Source organism: Myotis daubentonii, chromosome 7 (genome assembly GCF_963259705.1).
Source record: "Myotis daubentonii chromosome 7, mMyoDau2.1, whole genome shotgun sequence".
Classification (NCBI taxonomy): Eukaryota; Metazoa; Chordata; class Mammalia; order Chiroptera; family Vespertilionidae; genus Myotis; species Myotis daubentonii.
In genome coordinates this window covers 13,467,917-13,485,056 of record NC_081846.1, presented here as the reverse complement: position 1 = coordinate 13,485,056, position 17,140 = coordinate 13,467,917, and the positions used below count along the sequence as shown (strand labels likewise).

Here is a 17,140-nt window from a genome sequence, read left to right as displayed (position 1 = left end):
CTGTAAGTTCCTTGACTATTGTTCCTTTTCCTTTAGAACAAGAGCCTTCTCTTTAAGAAAGGAAATACCTTGCCCCGAGACTTCTGTAAATGTCACTGACAATGTGTGATTGAGAACCAAAACATCTTTAGTGCCAAGTAATGATGAAATAGAAAACAAAGGTATATTGTGATAGAGGCACAAACTTCTACTCTGTGCCCCTGACTTTTCTGAAGCATATCTCTGACTGCAGAGATTTCAGGTCATGGTAAGGATTCTAGACTTACACAAACATAGTCATGGTCAACTTTTAAAACAATGTTTAAGCCATGGTGGTATCTATCTATGAGATGTTTTGTGAACTGTTAGGGACCCTGTTGTGTCTGCTGCTTCCAAAATCAGTTCTTCAGGAGTCATAACACTGCCCAGAGGCCATTGAAAAGGATTAACTCTTTAATTTTGATTGTCGGAATGAAAAGATCAAAAATATAAATTGAGATCTCCAGTAGCTATCAAGTCATGCACCATAAAAATAAAGGTCCAGAAGTCCTGTGCCATCAAGGTTTTCAAATTCAGTGCCCACATTCCTCCTGCTAAAAAATTACTCATCACATAGAAATCCTTTTTCAAGGAAATACTGATTTGGGGGTTTCTTGTTGCGATAAGCAAGGCTTTGAAATATATTGTCAATGATGGTGGTTCTTCCCCAGACTTTGGAGAGGAGTGAGATAATGACCTAGATTATATCCTTTATTTATTTATTTATTTTTTAAATATATTTTATTGATTTTTCACAGAGAGGAAGGGAGAGGGATAGAGAGTTAGAAACATCGATCAGCTGCCTCTTGCACACCTCCCACTGGGGATGTGCCCACAACCAAGGTACATGCCCTTGACCGGAATCGAACCTGGGACCTTTCAGTCCACAGGCCGACGCTCTATCCACTGAGCCAAACCGGTTAGGGCCTTTATTTATTTTTTTAAAGATGAAATTACTATTTCATTTATTGATTTGAGAGAGAGAGAGAGATGAATTTGTTGTTTCACTTATTTATGCATTCATTGGTTGATTCTTGTATGTGCCCTGACCTAGGATTGAACCCGAAACCTTGGTGTATTGGGACAACGCTCCAACCAACTGAACTATCTGGACAAGGTTAGACTACATCCTTCAAAGGTGAGTAAATTGCTCTTTTAAAAGAGAGAAGTAGTCCTAGCCAGTTTGGCTCAGTGGATAGAGCGTCAGCCTGTGGACTGAAGGGTCCCGGTTCAATTCCAGTCTAAGGGGACATGCCTGGGTTGTGGGCTTGATCCCCGGTGGAGGGCATGCAGAAGGCAGCCAATTAATGACTCTTTCTCATCATTGATGTCTCTCCCTCTCCTTTCCTCTCTGAAATCAATAAAAAATATATTTTTAAAAAATAGGAAGATGCTGTAGATTTCCGGGGGGGGGGGGCGGGGAATAAATAAAAGAGAGAAGTAAGAGAAATATAATGCAGTATTCTATTTTCTCACCAGCCTTGGCCAGATATGGGAATAATAATGGCATTTGGGGGCTGGGCACAGGGGTCCCCCAACTCAAACACCTTCAAAAGGCAGGCATATTTTTTTTTAATTGATTTTAGAGGGAGGGAGGAAGAGAAACATCAATCTGAGAGAAACATCAATTAGCTGCCTCCTGCACACCCCTTCTGGGGATCAAACCAGCCTGTGCCCTGACTGGGAACTGAACCCGTGAGAACCCATGACCTCTCAGTGCATGGGACAATGCTTAACCAACTGAGCCACACCAACTAGGGTGGTAGCTGCAATTATTGAGCTGACCACCACTTTTTGAGGATTTCCTTATGTGATCATCACAGTAACTCTATGACTTCGTACTATTACTATTTCCATATTACAGTAGTAATAGTACTATTACTATTTTCAGGAAACGGAGATTTTGAGGTAGTAAGTGGTTTGTCTAAGATTCCATAGCCAGGAAGAGCAGAAGACTGAGATTTGAAGGCAAGCATTCTGATTCCAGAGTCCATACACCACTTTCTTCCCTGATATTTAAATTATACCTGTGTTTATTATCTTACGGTCTTGAAAAGGAATAAAGCCTAAAAGTTTCTCCCTGGCCCAAGGTTAATCATTCACTCTGCTTTCTCCCAGCAATCAACAGTCATCCCAATTGTACAAGTGGGGACACTAACAGCTGGGTGGAGCAGTAGTACAGCTGGAACTTAACTAGGCGTTGCCTCTTCAAATACGTGCGGTGTCTTCTTAAACTGTCCAAGTGAAGCATGGTCAGCCTTCAAGTGCCTTTTATGAAAAGACCTTGATCCCAGTAGAGTGAAAATAGGTATCATTTCATTTCCACTGGATTCAGTTGTTCTCACTTTTTGTTCGTAAAGGAAAAACTCCCAACCTCGCTGCCTTTAAAAGTGAATAAGACAATTGTGTGTCTAAAATTAATTAGCTTTTCTATTTGAGGTTGATTTTCAATGCCAACCCAATAAAGAAGTTATTGTGAAGGATATACTTCGTTCAGCTAAGCTTCCTGAAAACTTCTGTTAATGTCCTAAGTGAATGTCTCTCAAATGTCCCTCATTTCCATTCTCACTCTCACTGCCTAGGGCCCTTCCATCTTTGACTTCAGTTGTGACAACATCCTCCCAAACTGCCACCAGATGATATTTACAAAAACAAAGATTGATGATGTCACTCCCTCCTACAAACCTTTTTATTTGCTCCCAACTGGCAATGGAGTAAAATCCAAATGCTGAAGCATGATAGTCAAAGGATTCATTACCAGAACACTCCCCTTTCTTGTTGTCTCTTTTCCAGCCAAACCAAAAAGTTTCCATTCATCCTAATATGCCAAGGAATATTGTCATTTGTTTTAATGTCTGACATTAAGCAATAAAGGACATGGGAGCTACAGTTAGGCAACATACTTCTCTATTAAAGAATAGGCTATGCCTTGGGTTGGGGTTAGAGGGTACAATCTGTAATCACTGTTCTCTACCTCTTACGAACCAGCAGTAGCTGTCAGTATCACACCCAACCTCCAGTTTCCATTTAAACCTCCTTGGCTTCCCTTGGCATCTTTATAAAACACTGCTATGCCTCAACACCTTCCAAGCTGAGATTGTTCACCCAGAGGACCGCCAAACATTCTACTGGTGCCAAACATACTGAGTGCAATCTGGAGTGTGGTATACAGTTTATATTTGATAGCTAGTGGAAAACACTGAACAATGCCTCAAAAATAATCCTTATGCCATACACACACACACACACACACACACACACACACACTTTTCAAAAACTGTCTCTTCCCTAAGAAGACAGCCCTTGAGAAATTAAGTTTGCTTACCACATATGTTTTCTGGGTCATGGATCTGTGGTTTTCACCAGAGAGTTTCTCTCTCATGTCCACTGATTCATTCAACTCATTCCTGTCATCAATCAGAAGCAAAATACATGTTCCCTCAAGGACCCTTATGGTTTTCACAGGAAACACATTCAGCTCTTGAGTTCTTTTTTTTTTTTTTTTTTTTTTTTACCAGTGTGTCTGGGGGGAACCTTACACAGGCAATCCACATACCCAAAGGTCAATCACATTGAATCCTTCTCTGTTCAAAGTAGATTAAAGCCTAAATTTTCTTAAGATTCTGTTAGGTATACATTTTAGCAATGGTCCCTGGAAACCTATCTGACTCAACATTATGGAACTAAATTAAACCTCTCTGCACTCACCAAATGTTCTGCCAGAAGGCATCTTTGTGTTCGTCAAGGTAGATAAACAAAATGCCTCCCTCTAAAGCCAAGCCTCGTTTAAAACCACATTGAAAAGTTTAATGATACACATTTCTACCAGATGTCCTTTCCCCAAGTCATCTGGATTTCTTAGACTATTTATCACTACACTTTCTGCCAGAACTCTTGCACTGAAATCTATTTACTCAGGAAAGAGTTTCAGCTTTACCATCCAGTAAATCGGAATGGGTCCGAAACCAATTTGTTTAATTTCAAGAAGCAATTCTGTGCTCCAGAACTAGACATTTGCCACTTGAGCATCTGGGTAAATGCTGCCCAGGAAAGTGAAAACTTGGGTCCTCACTGCAGCCGAATCCCTGCAGTAAATATGCCTCTTCACATTCTTTGGAAGCCAAAACTACAGATTTCAGGGATGCTTCTCTGAACTTTGCTCCACCCCAAGCATGTCTTGCACATTCCTGACAGTCTTGGGCGGATCTGCATATATTCATGTCCACATTGCAGCCTGCCACTTACTGAAGTGGCCACTCAAAAGATTTTATGATCATGTAGACCTTTATTAGTCTTTATTTCAGTCAGAATTATTTATTTGCCTTTCAGCAGCACATATGGTTTAAGACAAATACGGTAGCTATTTTCTCTTTTTAGTCAAGTCTAAAAACTGCATCCTGGCATTGTTACTGTGTTTCTCCAAGTGCTTCCAAATTGATAAAAACCATACAATATCTCAATGGAAAGTCACTGCCAGCTAACACGGTTTGACTGATTAATAAAGGACAATGGGCCTAGCTGGTGTGGGTCAGTGGTTGAATGTCGACCAATGAGCCAAGAGTTTGCAGGTTCGATTCCCGGTTAGGACCTATGCCCGGATTGCAGGCTCAATCCCCGAAGGGGGCATGCAGGAAGCAGCTAATTGATCTCTCTCTCTCTCTCTATTCCTCTCCCTCTCTTTCTAAAATCTTTTTAAAGCATATTTTAAATAAATATCTTAAATAAATGACAATGTTTCCTTCGGGTCTGCATTTAAAGACCTACCTACTTTGGCTGCTATCCATCCTCCTTCCAGGTACTACCCAACAAGGCTCCTTTCCATTGCCCAGAAATCCCCCCAGTTTCACCTGAGTCTGCACTCCCATCCCCCCATCACTTCTCCAAAACACAGATGCATGTGCCACATGGTTAAACTGAGTAGATTTCCCCTATATTTTCTTTCTGAACCTCTTTTTGCCCTTTCTTATCTCACCAAGAATGAACAGGTAAGTATAACATGACATGATTAATGATACAGCAAAATATCAATTTTTAAAAGTTTGAAAACAAATCTCTTTAAGTTTAGGCCTTAAATTTAAATTGGCAGGAATGCACAAGGTGGTAAGTTCTTTTGTAGATCATATTTTTACTTTGAGGTTGCAGATATTATTTTGAGATTGCATTTTCACACCATTCTCATATGTATTGTGTTACTTTTTTAATCACCAGAGGATATTATTTTTTAAAAATATATTTTATTGATTTTTTACAGAGAGGAAGGGAGAGGGATAGAGAGTTAGAAACATCGATGAGAGAGAAACATCGACCAGTTGCCTCCTGCACACCCTCCACTGGGGATGTGCCTGCAACCAAGGTACATGCCCTTGACTGGAATTAAGCCTGAGACCCTTCAATCTGCAGGCTGATGCTCTATCCACTGAGCCAAACCGGTCAGGGCACCAGAGGATATTTTTATATGAGAGAGAGAGAGAGAGAGAGAGAGAGAGAGAGAGAGAGAGAGAAACATTGATTTGCTGTCGCATTTATTTATGCAATCACTGGTTGATTCTTCTGTGCCCTGACCGGGCGTCGAACTGTAACCTCGGTGTATCAGAGTGACACTCTAACCAACTGAGCTACTCGGTGGGGCTACTTCTGTTTTAATGTGTAGATTTCCCCTTAACAAAGCTCAAAACTTAGAAATTTGCCTGCCCCAAGGGTCACAAACTTGCAGCTGGACTGAATGTGGCCCATAGCTATTTTGTTTAAAACAGTAATTTAGAATTTGGAAACTTTTCACATTAAAAATATAAATATTCAGCGAGTCTTCAAAAACTCTGGCAACACTAAGTGTTCATTTTCCACATGGAAACAGTTGGCTAGAACTGAGAATCTGCCTTTCACTGAAAGCAAGTCCACTGCTCTTCGGTTCACCCAAACCCCATTATCTCCGGATCTGGACTACTGCGCCCATTACAGCCACCACCTGCTCCTGGGACATTTAGATAATGAAATAAAGGGCAGAGAACCTTAACTCTGCCAACACAGTATAGCTCCAGTATCATCACAACTCAAGATCTGCCCCCCCTTTTCTTATAAAGCAGGCGACATACCAGCCAACCATAGTCAATTGCAAAAACTCCCATATTCTGTCTCATTGGTTAAAAAAGAGTGTTCCTGAAATGCACTGGCTGTTTCCTCTGCCTTGAAAACTTGCCTGAAAATATCCACCTGACTAGCTCCCTCACCTGGGTGGGACAGGTGTTAAATTCTGCCTTACTTTGCACTTTTCTCCATCTCACCCCTACCTTTAGCATCACCTCCACACACAAACATCTGCTCTGAGTCGTGGGGGAGCGCCAAGCTTATCTTTCCCATGAACAATTCAGCTGGGCAGCACCCAGCTCCTCTTGAAGACCTTTCCCCTCGCCTAAACTGGGCTTGGCACCTAGTCAGCATCTCTGCCTTCCGGAAGATTAAGAACCTTTCTCGTACAGTTTTCTATTTGAAGAGATTCTGTTCAGATAGATCCCTCATCCTCAAGGTACTGCCTCACCCTGAGAATTGTGAAGAGGGGTGGTGGTGTCCTTCATCAGGCCCTGTGATCATTTGGGTCAGTAATGACATTGGAGGTGGGAGGCTCCTGGCTTATGGTGAGAATAGTGGTTGTGTGCAATTAGGGGTTTTCCACGGGCTTGTCCATGCTTAGGGAATGAGGTTTCTTCTACTCAATGCTTGGGGTTTGATAAGGTGATTTAGTCCACCACCCGGGCCATTTGGTGTAGAATTGCTAATAGCCTAAATACAGGTCCTAAGCACCAGGAAGGTAAGGGTGGCCTAATATACAGGCAGAAAAACAGGACATGTAGTTGAAATGATTTGACACTGGAGAGGGCCAGCCATCAGAAGGAGCAGGGAGAGTGGAGTAAGACCTCAGGCCTGAAAGAATAGGGCAGCAAGAAAGAAGCCAAGTCTTGCTCACGGGAGTAGGTAGGACACGTGAAGGAAAGAACTTAATGTTAAGGAACAGCTGAGATCCTGGGGATAGAGCTGTGGATCACAGCCAGAGAGATTGTGGCAGCAACGTTGTGAGGTGAACTCACAAACTCTAACCTGAGTCTTTAAAATTCCATTGGTTCTAAACAGGATTTATAGAGAGCCAATTATGTCTTAAGCACATGTTAAGCACCTGTGATATGTGAAGACTTTTATTAGGCACTGTGGGGGTATAGAGATGACATTGTTTCCAAGGGGTTCACAGTTTGGTAGGGCAAAAATTAAAGTTAAATAAATGATAATAGTGTATCAAATATGTTAAGAATAGGATGACAGGGAAGGGAATGTTGTAGTGGTTAAGAGCTTGGGCTCTGGGTTCAACAGATCTGAGTTTAGATGCCAATTCTCCAATTATAGGTTGCAGGATCCTGGGCAAGTCACTGTGCTTCTCCTAGCTTCAGTATCCTTTCTCATAAACACAAATAATAATAGTACTTACCTACTGTATAAGAGTCTTTTGATGATCAAATTATTTTTGCCTGGTGCTTAGTAAATTCACAATAACATTGACTATTATTTGTAGTAAAAGTTATAATTATCGGGGGGAAGCTACTATCAGAAATGTTCCCAAGAAAAGGTGGCATGTGAGCTGAATATTGAGAAATAAAGAGAAGTTGGCTGGGTCTTGGTTTGGGAAGACGCTAACGAATTGCATTTGTTTTTTAATTATGCCCTGCTAAGTTCCTCGAATGATTTTAGGTAGGATGATGAATCCAGAGTTAGTCATTGAGAGTGAGATGCCAGTGAGCAAGCAACACAAGATGTTTTCACTCTTCATTTCTAACCCTGTTATAATCTTACATATTTGCTTCATTAATGATGGTAGCTCCATGAAATGAATACAACTATTAATTGTTTTTCTATTTGATTTTGAATACTAATAGAAATAACACAAAATAAAATGGATAATGCTAAAATTGTACCCAGTAAACTTTGTTTTGATTGGAATATTGACATTTAAGTCTCAACCCAGGAAAATGGGCCTTGCAAGGAAAAAACAAAAACAAAACCCCTTTACTTTGGGCAAAATTACAATAGATAAAATTTGGTATGGACAAAAAGAAACAAAATAAAACCAATTAATAAATCAAATCTTTGTTGTAAAGGTAGAAAGGAATTAATTGAAATTCATTCAAAACAAAGGAATTTTAGTAAAATAAAAATTTAGTAAAGCTTAATTGTACTCTATAGGCAATTAATGGAGAAATTAAATGTCCAGAGACAAGTTTACTCCAAAAGACTCCTTCTGGTTGAAAAGCTTTCCATATTGATATGATACTGATGAACATGTTTGCGTCCACAAACATAAGATCCATGGGTGCAACATAGTGGTTAAAAGTCTCTAGTGCTTGTTTATGCATCCGGATGGATGGGTTGAGAAAGCAGTTGAAACTCTGTCTAGAACTTAAGAAGTCATGTTACTAACAGGGATTTTGAAGTCATCACCACATAAGTATTAACCTAGTTTTTGGTGGGGATTTTTTTTTTTTTTTTGCATCTTCCATAAATAATACATGCCTAGGAATCCTAATATATAAAGAGCCAGGGTCTGTAACATCCAAAATGACCAAACGGATGACTGAATGCCAGGCTGTGCGTGCAGCGGAAGTCAGTCCTGGGTCCCGGCACCGCGGCGATCCAGCACTGACTACCACCGCTGCAGGCACCACGGCAACTAAGCACTGACTGCTGCTGCTAAGGCAGGCGCGATGCGATTGGTCGGGGGTGGGGGTGGGGGGGGGACCACCATTGCCCTGCAGAGGGAGGCCCAGGCTACCCAGGTGGTGGCGGTGGGCGGGGCCTCCCTCTGTGGGGCGATCAATCATGGGGTTCCCAGATTGCGGGAGGGCACAGGCCAGGCTGAAGGACCCCCTGTCCCCCAGTGCATGAATTTCATGCACCGGGCCTCTAGTAACCTAATAAATGCCTTGAATGTCAGCCCCGCAAGCATTATGAACAGAGGATTTGCACCTGTACAGTCATTTTAACTTAGCCCTTACCGAATACTTTATAAAAAAACGAACTCTCACAGCTTTGAGAATAATCAGAGTGAAGCTGAGGTCCCCCAACACTTGGACATCTGGAGTATAATCACAAATACTGCTAAGAAATACACTCTCTCCAGTTCATAGACGAAATATTTTTATCCTTATGTTCCTATTCACTGAACATGTCTTGTTCTTTTGAAAATTGTTTTTGTGTGTGTGTTTTTCTTTTAATCTGCTGCTATTGATTTCCTCATTCTCCACTTCTCGAGGTGATGGAAGATCTAGAGGAAACATTTGAAGAACTTGAGAACTACTCCTATTCCTTGGACTATTCCTCCCCAGAGTCTCCTTTGGAAGAGAAAGCCCCCCTGGAAGTTGCTCACTGGGTCTCCCTGGTGTTGTATTGTTTAGCATTTGTTCTGGGCATTCCAGGAAATGCCACTGTCATTTGGTTCACGGGTTTCAAGTGGAAGAAGACAGTCACCACGTTCTGGTTCCTCAATCTGGCTGTGGCGGATTTCATTTTCCTTCTCTTCCTGCCCCTCTATATCTCCTATGTGGCCATGAATTTCCACTGGCCCTTTGGCCTCTGGTTGTGCAAGGCCAACTCCTTCATCGCCCAGTTGAACATGTTTGCCAGTGTTTTTTTCCTGACGGTGATCAGCCTGGATCGCTACATCCAGTTGGTCCATCCTGTCGTAGCCCATCGGCACCGAACGCTAAGGAACTCCCAGATTGTTACTGTGCTCGTGTGGCTTTCGGCTTCTCTAATCGGTGGCCCTTCCCTATACTTCCGGGAGACTGTGGAGATGAATAACCACATTGTTTGCTACCAAAATTTCCACGAGCATGATTCTGACCTCGCTTTGAAGAGGCACCATGTTCTGACCTGGGTGAAATTTGTGAATGGGTACCTTACCCCTTTACTGACAATGAGCATTTGCTATTTGTGTCTCATCTTAAAGGTGAAGAAGCAAAGCATCCTGGTCTCTAATCGGTATTCCTTGACCATCCTAGCGTTGGTCCTGGCCTTTTTGATTTGCTGGACTCCTTACCACTTATTTAACATTTGGGAGCTCGCGATACACCACGGTGGCTACTACCAGCAGGTGCTGCGAGCGGGCCTCCCCCTCTCCACCGCTTTGGCATTCCTCAATAGCTGCCTGAATCCTATCCTTTATGTTCTAATTAGTAAGAAGTTCCAAGCGCGCTTTCGAGCCTCGGTTGCTGAGATACTAAAGTACACGCTGTGGGAAGTCAGCTGCTCTGGCACGGTGGGCGAGCAGCTTAGGAGCTCTGAAACCAAGAAGTCGGGTCTCCAGGAAACAGCTCAGTGAAAGCCTTCTCTCCCACAAATCAGCATAAGGCTTTCGTGTGGGTCCCCTGACAGATGCTTTCAGATTATTTGGTTCCAAGATACCGAGCTGACCATAGCTTTTTGTTGTTTTTGGTCAGTTTGTTAGCATCACGTTTTTGTGTGGATATAAAATGAAGGAAAGATCTCCATTTTTTTTTTCGCCTGCCACTTATACTATGTGTCATTCTTGCTAATTATACCATAGTGGATTAATGACCACTGTGGAGGCGAGATCAGTTATTATTTTAAAAATCTTAATAACTTTCTCTAAGTCCTAAATCTTAATATTAAATATGTGATCAACTCATTTGAAAAATGGAAAATTAAATTTGCTTAAGTTCACTTTAATTTAACCTATTAGACAAATTCTTAAAATGCAACGTGTACTTCTTTATTTCATGTAACCTTGGCATATACATTTATGAATTAAACTAATAGTTGGTTATAGTAGTTTAAAACATTCTTCCAGTTGGTTATTAATAAATTATCTTTATTGTTGAAAGTATTACAGATGTCCCCTCCCCACCCAGCCAGTTGGTTATTAATGCTTCGTAAACTGCCCCCAAATCTAGTTGCTTAAAACCACAATTTAGTAGTATTACATCTCACAATTCAGAGCCAGGAATTGAAACAAAGCACAGAAGAGAGGGTCCTCTCTGCTTCACAGTGTCTGGAGCCTCAGCTGGACTGGGAATACCCACATGGCTGAGGTTTCCAACAGCTGGAGGCTGGCTGAGCAGCTCTCTTCCCTTCCCTCTTCTCTCCCCATCCCTGCCCTCCCTTCAACCTCTCTCCCCTCCTACCCCCACTCTCGTCTCTCTTTTCTCCCTCTCCCTTCTTCACACAGCTGCTCCCACATGGCACCTCAGGGTAGCCAGACTTCTTAAATGGCAATTTAGAGCTCTGAGAAACCAAGGTGGACATTTCCAGTCTTCCTAAAAGCTGTGCCCTGCACAAACACAGTATCACTTCCCTTGTACTAGTATTTTATTGGTCAAAGCAGATACAAGCCTTTTATTTCTATAATGATCTTTATATAGGCACCAATAAAGCAACCTTTAAGTCAGATGAAAATCTGTTGCCTTATAGACTGTAATAATATTCTGCCCTGTTTTCATTTATTCCTTTAGCAAATCGGTGGGTATTGAAGAGATACCAGAACCATGGTATATAGACATTGAGAATGCCAAGAATCATAAGGTACTTACAGTTTAGAGAGTGAGATTTAAGTTGCATAGAAACAATCACAGAACAAGGCAGATAGTAATAAGGGCCATAGGAGAGCCAGGAAAAGAAATGGCATCTAGGTAAAGAAACATTGGAATTCTATGTCCTTGCCTTTGAGGTTCCCTAAAGATTCTGCTCCTATCTTTTGTCCCTGCTGACATCTTCATCTTTTATGAGTATAAATTCTGCTATTCACTGCAAATTAAAAAATATGCTTAATTATATATAATTTCTCAATTTTATTTTGAAAGTTATTAGGGGGGCTATGTTATTTCTTGATTTAACACCCTTTTAAAAAACTCTTTATTAAGGTATTACTTACGTGTCCTTATCCCCCTTCACATCCTTTTTTTATTTCATCTCTTCGTTTTGGAAATGCTAATATCAGGTCATTTATTGGCTGTGTTCTTTATTGTTAGCCCCATGGAACAAGTAAGTCTGGCTTTGGAAATTATCCCACCAAAATGTGTGGCATAGCTCAGCCTGTCCTCAACTTGATCATTCCCAAATTCATGGTTTCTGCCCTATGCAGTGTAGGTTAAGGAAAGGCCGGGAGAGAAAGGCTCTTTGTGCAGCCTTTACCCTTGACCCCTCCACCACCAGGGTTTGAGATTTTCCACTCTGGGTTCCCTTTGACCCTTGAGGGACAGGTCCTGGGTTCCCAGGATCAGGAGAGAAGCTGGAGGATCCAAGAAAAAAAAACAACTTCTTAGTCTCATCCTTTTTTGAGCAAATGGAGACTCAAGGATATGGGAGAAAGAAAGTTGAGGAGCAGGAAAGGGATTAAGCAGCCAAGAGCAGAAGGAAATCAATGGAGCAGGTGGTATTCTGGAAGTTACATTTCAAGGCGGTGCTTTCTAACCTTAGTGGGTTAGGAGCCCACGCAGAGCCATTTATCGAATTTGGTTCAATGGGTACAGTATTGCAGGCTTGTAAACTCTGCAAGGGCCTATGACGATATTTGAGATCTTAAAAAACATTATTGGATCTAGAATACAAAAAAGACTGAAAAAGTAAAAACAAATACTTAATTACATGTCTATAAAATATACCTTCATGTCACTTGGTCAAAGGAAGTATTTAATAATTATCTAAAAATATATTTAACAGGGATTTCACTATGTTTCAATATTTGATGTGAGGAGTGGAGCTTCCAAAAAGAAAAATGCTTTAAGGAAGGTTTACAAAGGTCTTAGAGGAATTCATTTAAGAATCTAATGAAAGTTATGGGTTCTTTCTACAGAAAAATGCTTTTAAATAAAATATCAGGGAGGCCTTAGGCCCCAGGCTAAGAATTCCCCTGTGTAGTAGCTTTTAAAATAGCTGCCAGTGGGAATGTTGATTGGGACTCACTAGGAGAAAGCAATAACCAGTACAGGTACTTTCCAGCAGAATAATTTTTTGTTCTCAGTTTGAGGGAAGATCCAAGGAGGAAAATAGAAGGACGCACAGTTAGACCGAGGACTGGGTACTCCAAACCTCCTCCCCGGTGGTTGGAATCTGGTCAATGAGGCTTACTAGGGGTCTAATAGCCAAGAGTAGGATGAATGACTAAAAAGACAGAAGTGGGAGGCTGGACAAGCACTGCAGCAATTTGGAGAGGAAGCGAGGGAGCTCAGGGCCTAGTTGGGAGGAGGGTAAAGAATCCCAGGAAGCTCAGGGACGTGAGCACAGACTTATTGAGACAGACCTGCCTCCTCCTCAGTGAGAGGAAGCTCTTAGGAATAGCTCTAGGGCAAGTCCCAAGGCCTCCGGAGGCTGACTATCTAGATCTGGATTATGGCTCCAACACATCCTAGCACTGGGAGCTTGGCTAAAGTAATTCATATTTCTAGACCTCAGTTTTCCTTATCTGTGAAATGGGTATAACAATAGTATCTGCCACATAAGGCTATTGGGAAAATTAAATGAGTTGATGCAGGTATTTACAGGGCTTCACCTAAAAGCACTTAAAGTGGTACTTAGCCCTATAAATTCCTGATAAAAATTAGCTAGATTAGCTAGTATTATCCTTACTCAGTGAGATTCCTGGCATGTTCCGACATTGGAACTCGCTTAGGAAATGTTAGATCCCTTCCTCCTCTCCTCTTGAATGAACATCAAAATTCCATAGGGAGAATCAGGTAACTACACAGACAACTTTAAAACAAGACAGTTTATAAGTACTGCGAAAGAATAATGTGCTGGGAGGCTGCAAGGGGCAGGAAGGAACAGAATTTTTTTTACAAAAGACCTCTTGCAAGAGGTAGTTGAAGTGCATTTTGAAAAATGACTACCATTTGACAAAGTGCGGTGAGGAAAGAGGCTATTTTAGATGGATGGCACAGCAAGAGCAAATGTGCGGAGATTGGAAAACACGGGGCTGTGTTCAGAAAAGACAATGGTCCCATTTTATAGGGACAAAGTGAAGATGGGAGATTCGGAATTGATGTCAGGCGTGAAGAGCAATCCATAGTTCTTCACTATGCTTACATATGGGCAATGAATATTTATAAGTCTATGGACACTTCCTTTGATTTTTACTTTCCTGAAAACTATTCAGGCCAATGAAATTCCAAACGATAGACTCATTTGGGATATTTCCTGAATGCAACTATTATCACACAGGGCATGCAATGAGAGGATGTCTGTTTACCAGTCTCCATTTCCAATTTAAGTTTACCCTTAAGTGATACCTTCTCACTCTCCCTGAGGGTACGAAGCAAGGGTTACACTGATGAAATGGGATTAAATTGTATAAAAGCAGGGATGAAGAACTTTCCCCATTCTATTACCAACACATTAGTGGGCTCTGAAGACCTCTCACTCGATGAGTAATCAGGCAAGTCGTCTTTCAGTACTGCCTCTAATCTATAAATGGTGATAACGGTGTCTGCCTTGTTTATCTCCTCGGGTTATTATGAAGTTCAAATTAGACAATGTATATGAGGCGTGTATTTTTTTTAACCTTTTTATCCTAAGGACAATAATTGCCATTGCCAAATTGTATTTGTCTTTTTTTTTTTTTTTTTTTTGCGGGGGCTGGGGGGGGGGGCGGCTGGCGCACGCGGGGGTAGATAATACATATGTCTCAAAACACAAATGCAATTCTTTTTGTATTTGGGTCTTTGTCTATAAGCTTATCTTTGATAAAAATAGTCAATGAAAAATCCAGCATTTTCCATGCTGCTATAGTGTCCATTATTTTTAAAAGTAATTCTATTAAGCTTATAGAATATTTCACTGAGTATATATGCCACATGCAGTCATTTCCATTTATGTTAGGATTATAACAGTCCTTTTATGTATCTGCTTCCATCCACACCATGTCCAGATCAGAGCTCTGCCTTTATTTTGTCATTCTCTGGCTCCCCGTGAATGAGCCAGCGTCTAATACAAATGCCTCTACAACCTGGCCCCACCCTATATAATTCCACACACTGCAAAACACAGCCAAACTGGTTGAATTGCCTCCCAGAGGTCTGTCTATCATTCTGCCTTTCACACCGTCCTGGAACATTCTCTCTCTCTCGAACATTCTTTCTTTTTTCACAAACTGATCAAAGTCTATCCAGTTTAAGCCCCAATTTCTCTAAAAATGTTTTCTTTATTCTAGCTTTCCCTGACTTTCTGAACTTTTGGGTTGCTTGCTTAATCACAAAATGACTTTTATACTTTTTAAAATTGTTATGTGTTTGAACCACCTCCCCATAGTAATTTTCTTCAATTCTTTGTATTTTTATAGCAGCTTAACAGTGATGCTGAGTGAATCATGTTTAATTCCCTCCCACACTGTACCCAGCCCTGCGCCGGGGATGCTGATCACAATAACACGATTTGTTATTGTAATCACCTATGGGGCATGCAAAAAGAGGTGACCTCTAATTTTTCCTGTCTTCCACTCCAAAGACAAACAGGAAAAAAAAAATCTCTTTGTCTACATATACTTAGGCCCTCTGAAATAATGGGTTCAAAAACAGTTCATTCAGTATCCTGGCTCACATGCAAATGTGAGCATTGCTCATAAATATCAAAAAAATTGAAAGCAATTTAAAAATCTAATAAATAGCCTGGTTACATAAGATATGAAACAATGGGTTATGTAACTTAAAAATGGAGATGATTTTTATGTACTGACATGAATATCCAAGATACAGATGAACTCCAAGATATCTATTTCTATGGACAAAATGCAAAGTACACACGGTTTGGGTTGTATGCTGCAGTTAGTCCGAACGAGTTTGCCTCGCCTAGCTCTGGAAAGACCTAAGAACCTGGTAATGTTGGTTGCTTTTATGGAAGTGAACGGGAGGCCTAGAAGATGGGCGATTTCATATATAACCTCTTGAATTTTGAACTATGTTAATGTATTATCTATTTTGTAAAATATGAAATTAAAAGATACTATTAAATATATTTCTCATTCAAGGCTGTGGAGTCAGATTTTGGTGACATTTCATCTGTTATCTTTTTAAGATTTACAAGACAGCTGTGGCTTCAACTCACTATTCTAAATTTTTAAATTCCTTTTACTTTTAACCAAATTTTCGATCATTAGTTCATCATTACTATTTGTTAAAACTTAATATTTTGGTCAAGCTATTTAGTACCAATCCCTTGAATATGTCAATGACTAAATTGTTTTTTAGCTGCTATTCACTAGTTACTAATACATATCTCCATAGCAGCATTTCCAGGATCCATAGGATGTGTCTCCAGAAAATGAAAGACTGCCCTCTGCTGGCTCTCATGATACTGACAACCTGAAAATGTGTCCAGTGATTTTATTTTTCTAAATCTATACAAACATAATCCCCCAATTGGAAATAATCTGAATGTCCATTAACAGGCAAGTTACATACATGTGACATGGTCACACAGGAACTGCTATTCAGACAGAAAAAGTAATAAACTATTAACACATACAGGACTATGGATTAGGTTCATTATGTTGAACAAAAGAAGCCGACTGGAGTGCATACTGGTTGATGCCGCTCACACAGAGCAAGCAGAAGTATGTGTCTGTCCTCACCCAGTGGTTGTCTTGGGTAAAGGGGTGCGAATATTGACTAGGCAAGAGCTGATTTGTGGGGAAACTCGGGGTGCCTGTGGAGGAGATTTGAAGACAAAGCCTCAGGGAACGTGAGGTGGTTTGGTCCCCGCCAGCACTGAAGCCCACTTGGAATTTAATTCACGAATTGAGAGCGATCCCGGTGGCCTACGTGGCTGTGCTTCCCCAAGTTCGGCTGTCTGAGTGCACGTATGCAGGAGACAGAAAAGTGGATTTAACCAGGGTGTGGTTTTGCCAACTTAGATGAAGGGAGATCTGCAAGGAAGTTTAAGTTCCTTACACCAAATAGATTCCTAATCCCATCACCAAAGGTGCAAAATAGACCCCAAATGATCCTCCCTCCCACTTCTCCATCAGTTCTAACTCCAACGGGCTCCCCCAGGGGTCTCCCAGGAGCCTGGGGCTCTGTGCAATTGCAGCCTTGGGAATTTTCCACACACACCACCTCCTTGGAGATAGCTTATC

General features: G+C 41.1%; 1 protein-coding gene across 9 annotated transcripts in view; it reads left to right on the top strand.

The window, feature by feature from the left end:
- CMKLR2 (chemerin chemokine-like receptor 2) overlaps window positions 1–17,140 on the top strand; it is a 54,986-nt gene that overhangs the window by 34,424 nt on the left and 3,422 nt on the right. For 3 of the 9 annotated variants that reach the window (XM_059702892.1, XM_059702890.1, XM_059702894.1), the window contains exons 3-4: window positions 1,073–1,160; window positions 9,311–14,623. In XM_059702892.1, coding sequence (XP_059558875.1) covers window positions 9,314–10,378 — 1,065 coding nt within the window. In that variant the 5' untranslated portion in view covers window positions 1,073–1,160; window positions 9,311–9,313 and the 3' untranslated portion in view covers window positions 10,379–14,623. Of the gene's footprint in view, window positions 1–36; window positions 248–1,072; window positions 1,161–1,909; window positions 3,149–9,310; window positions 14,624–17,140 lie in introns of those variants that run through there. The other 6 variants (XM_059702895.1, XM_059702893.1, XR_009453740.1 and 3 more) reach the window with 6 other exon arrangements.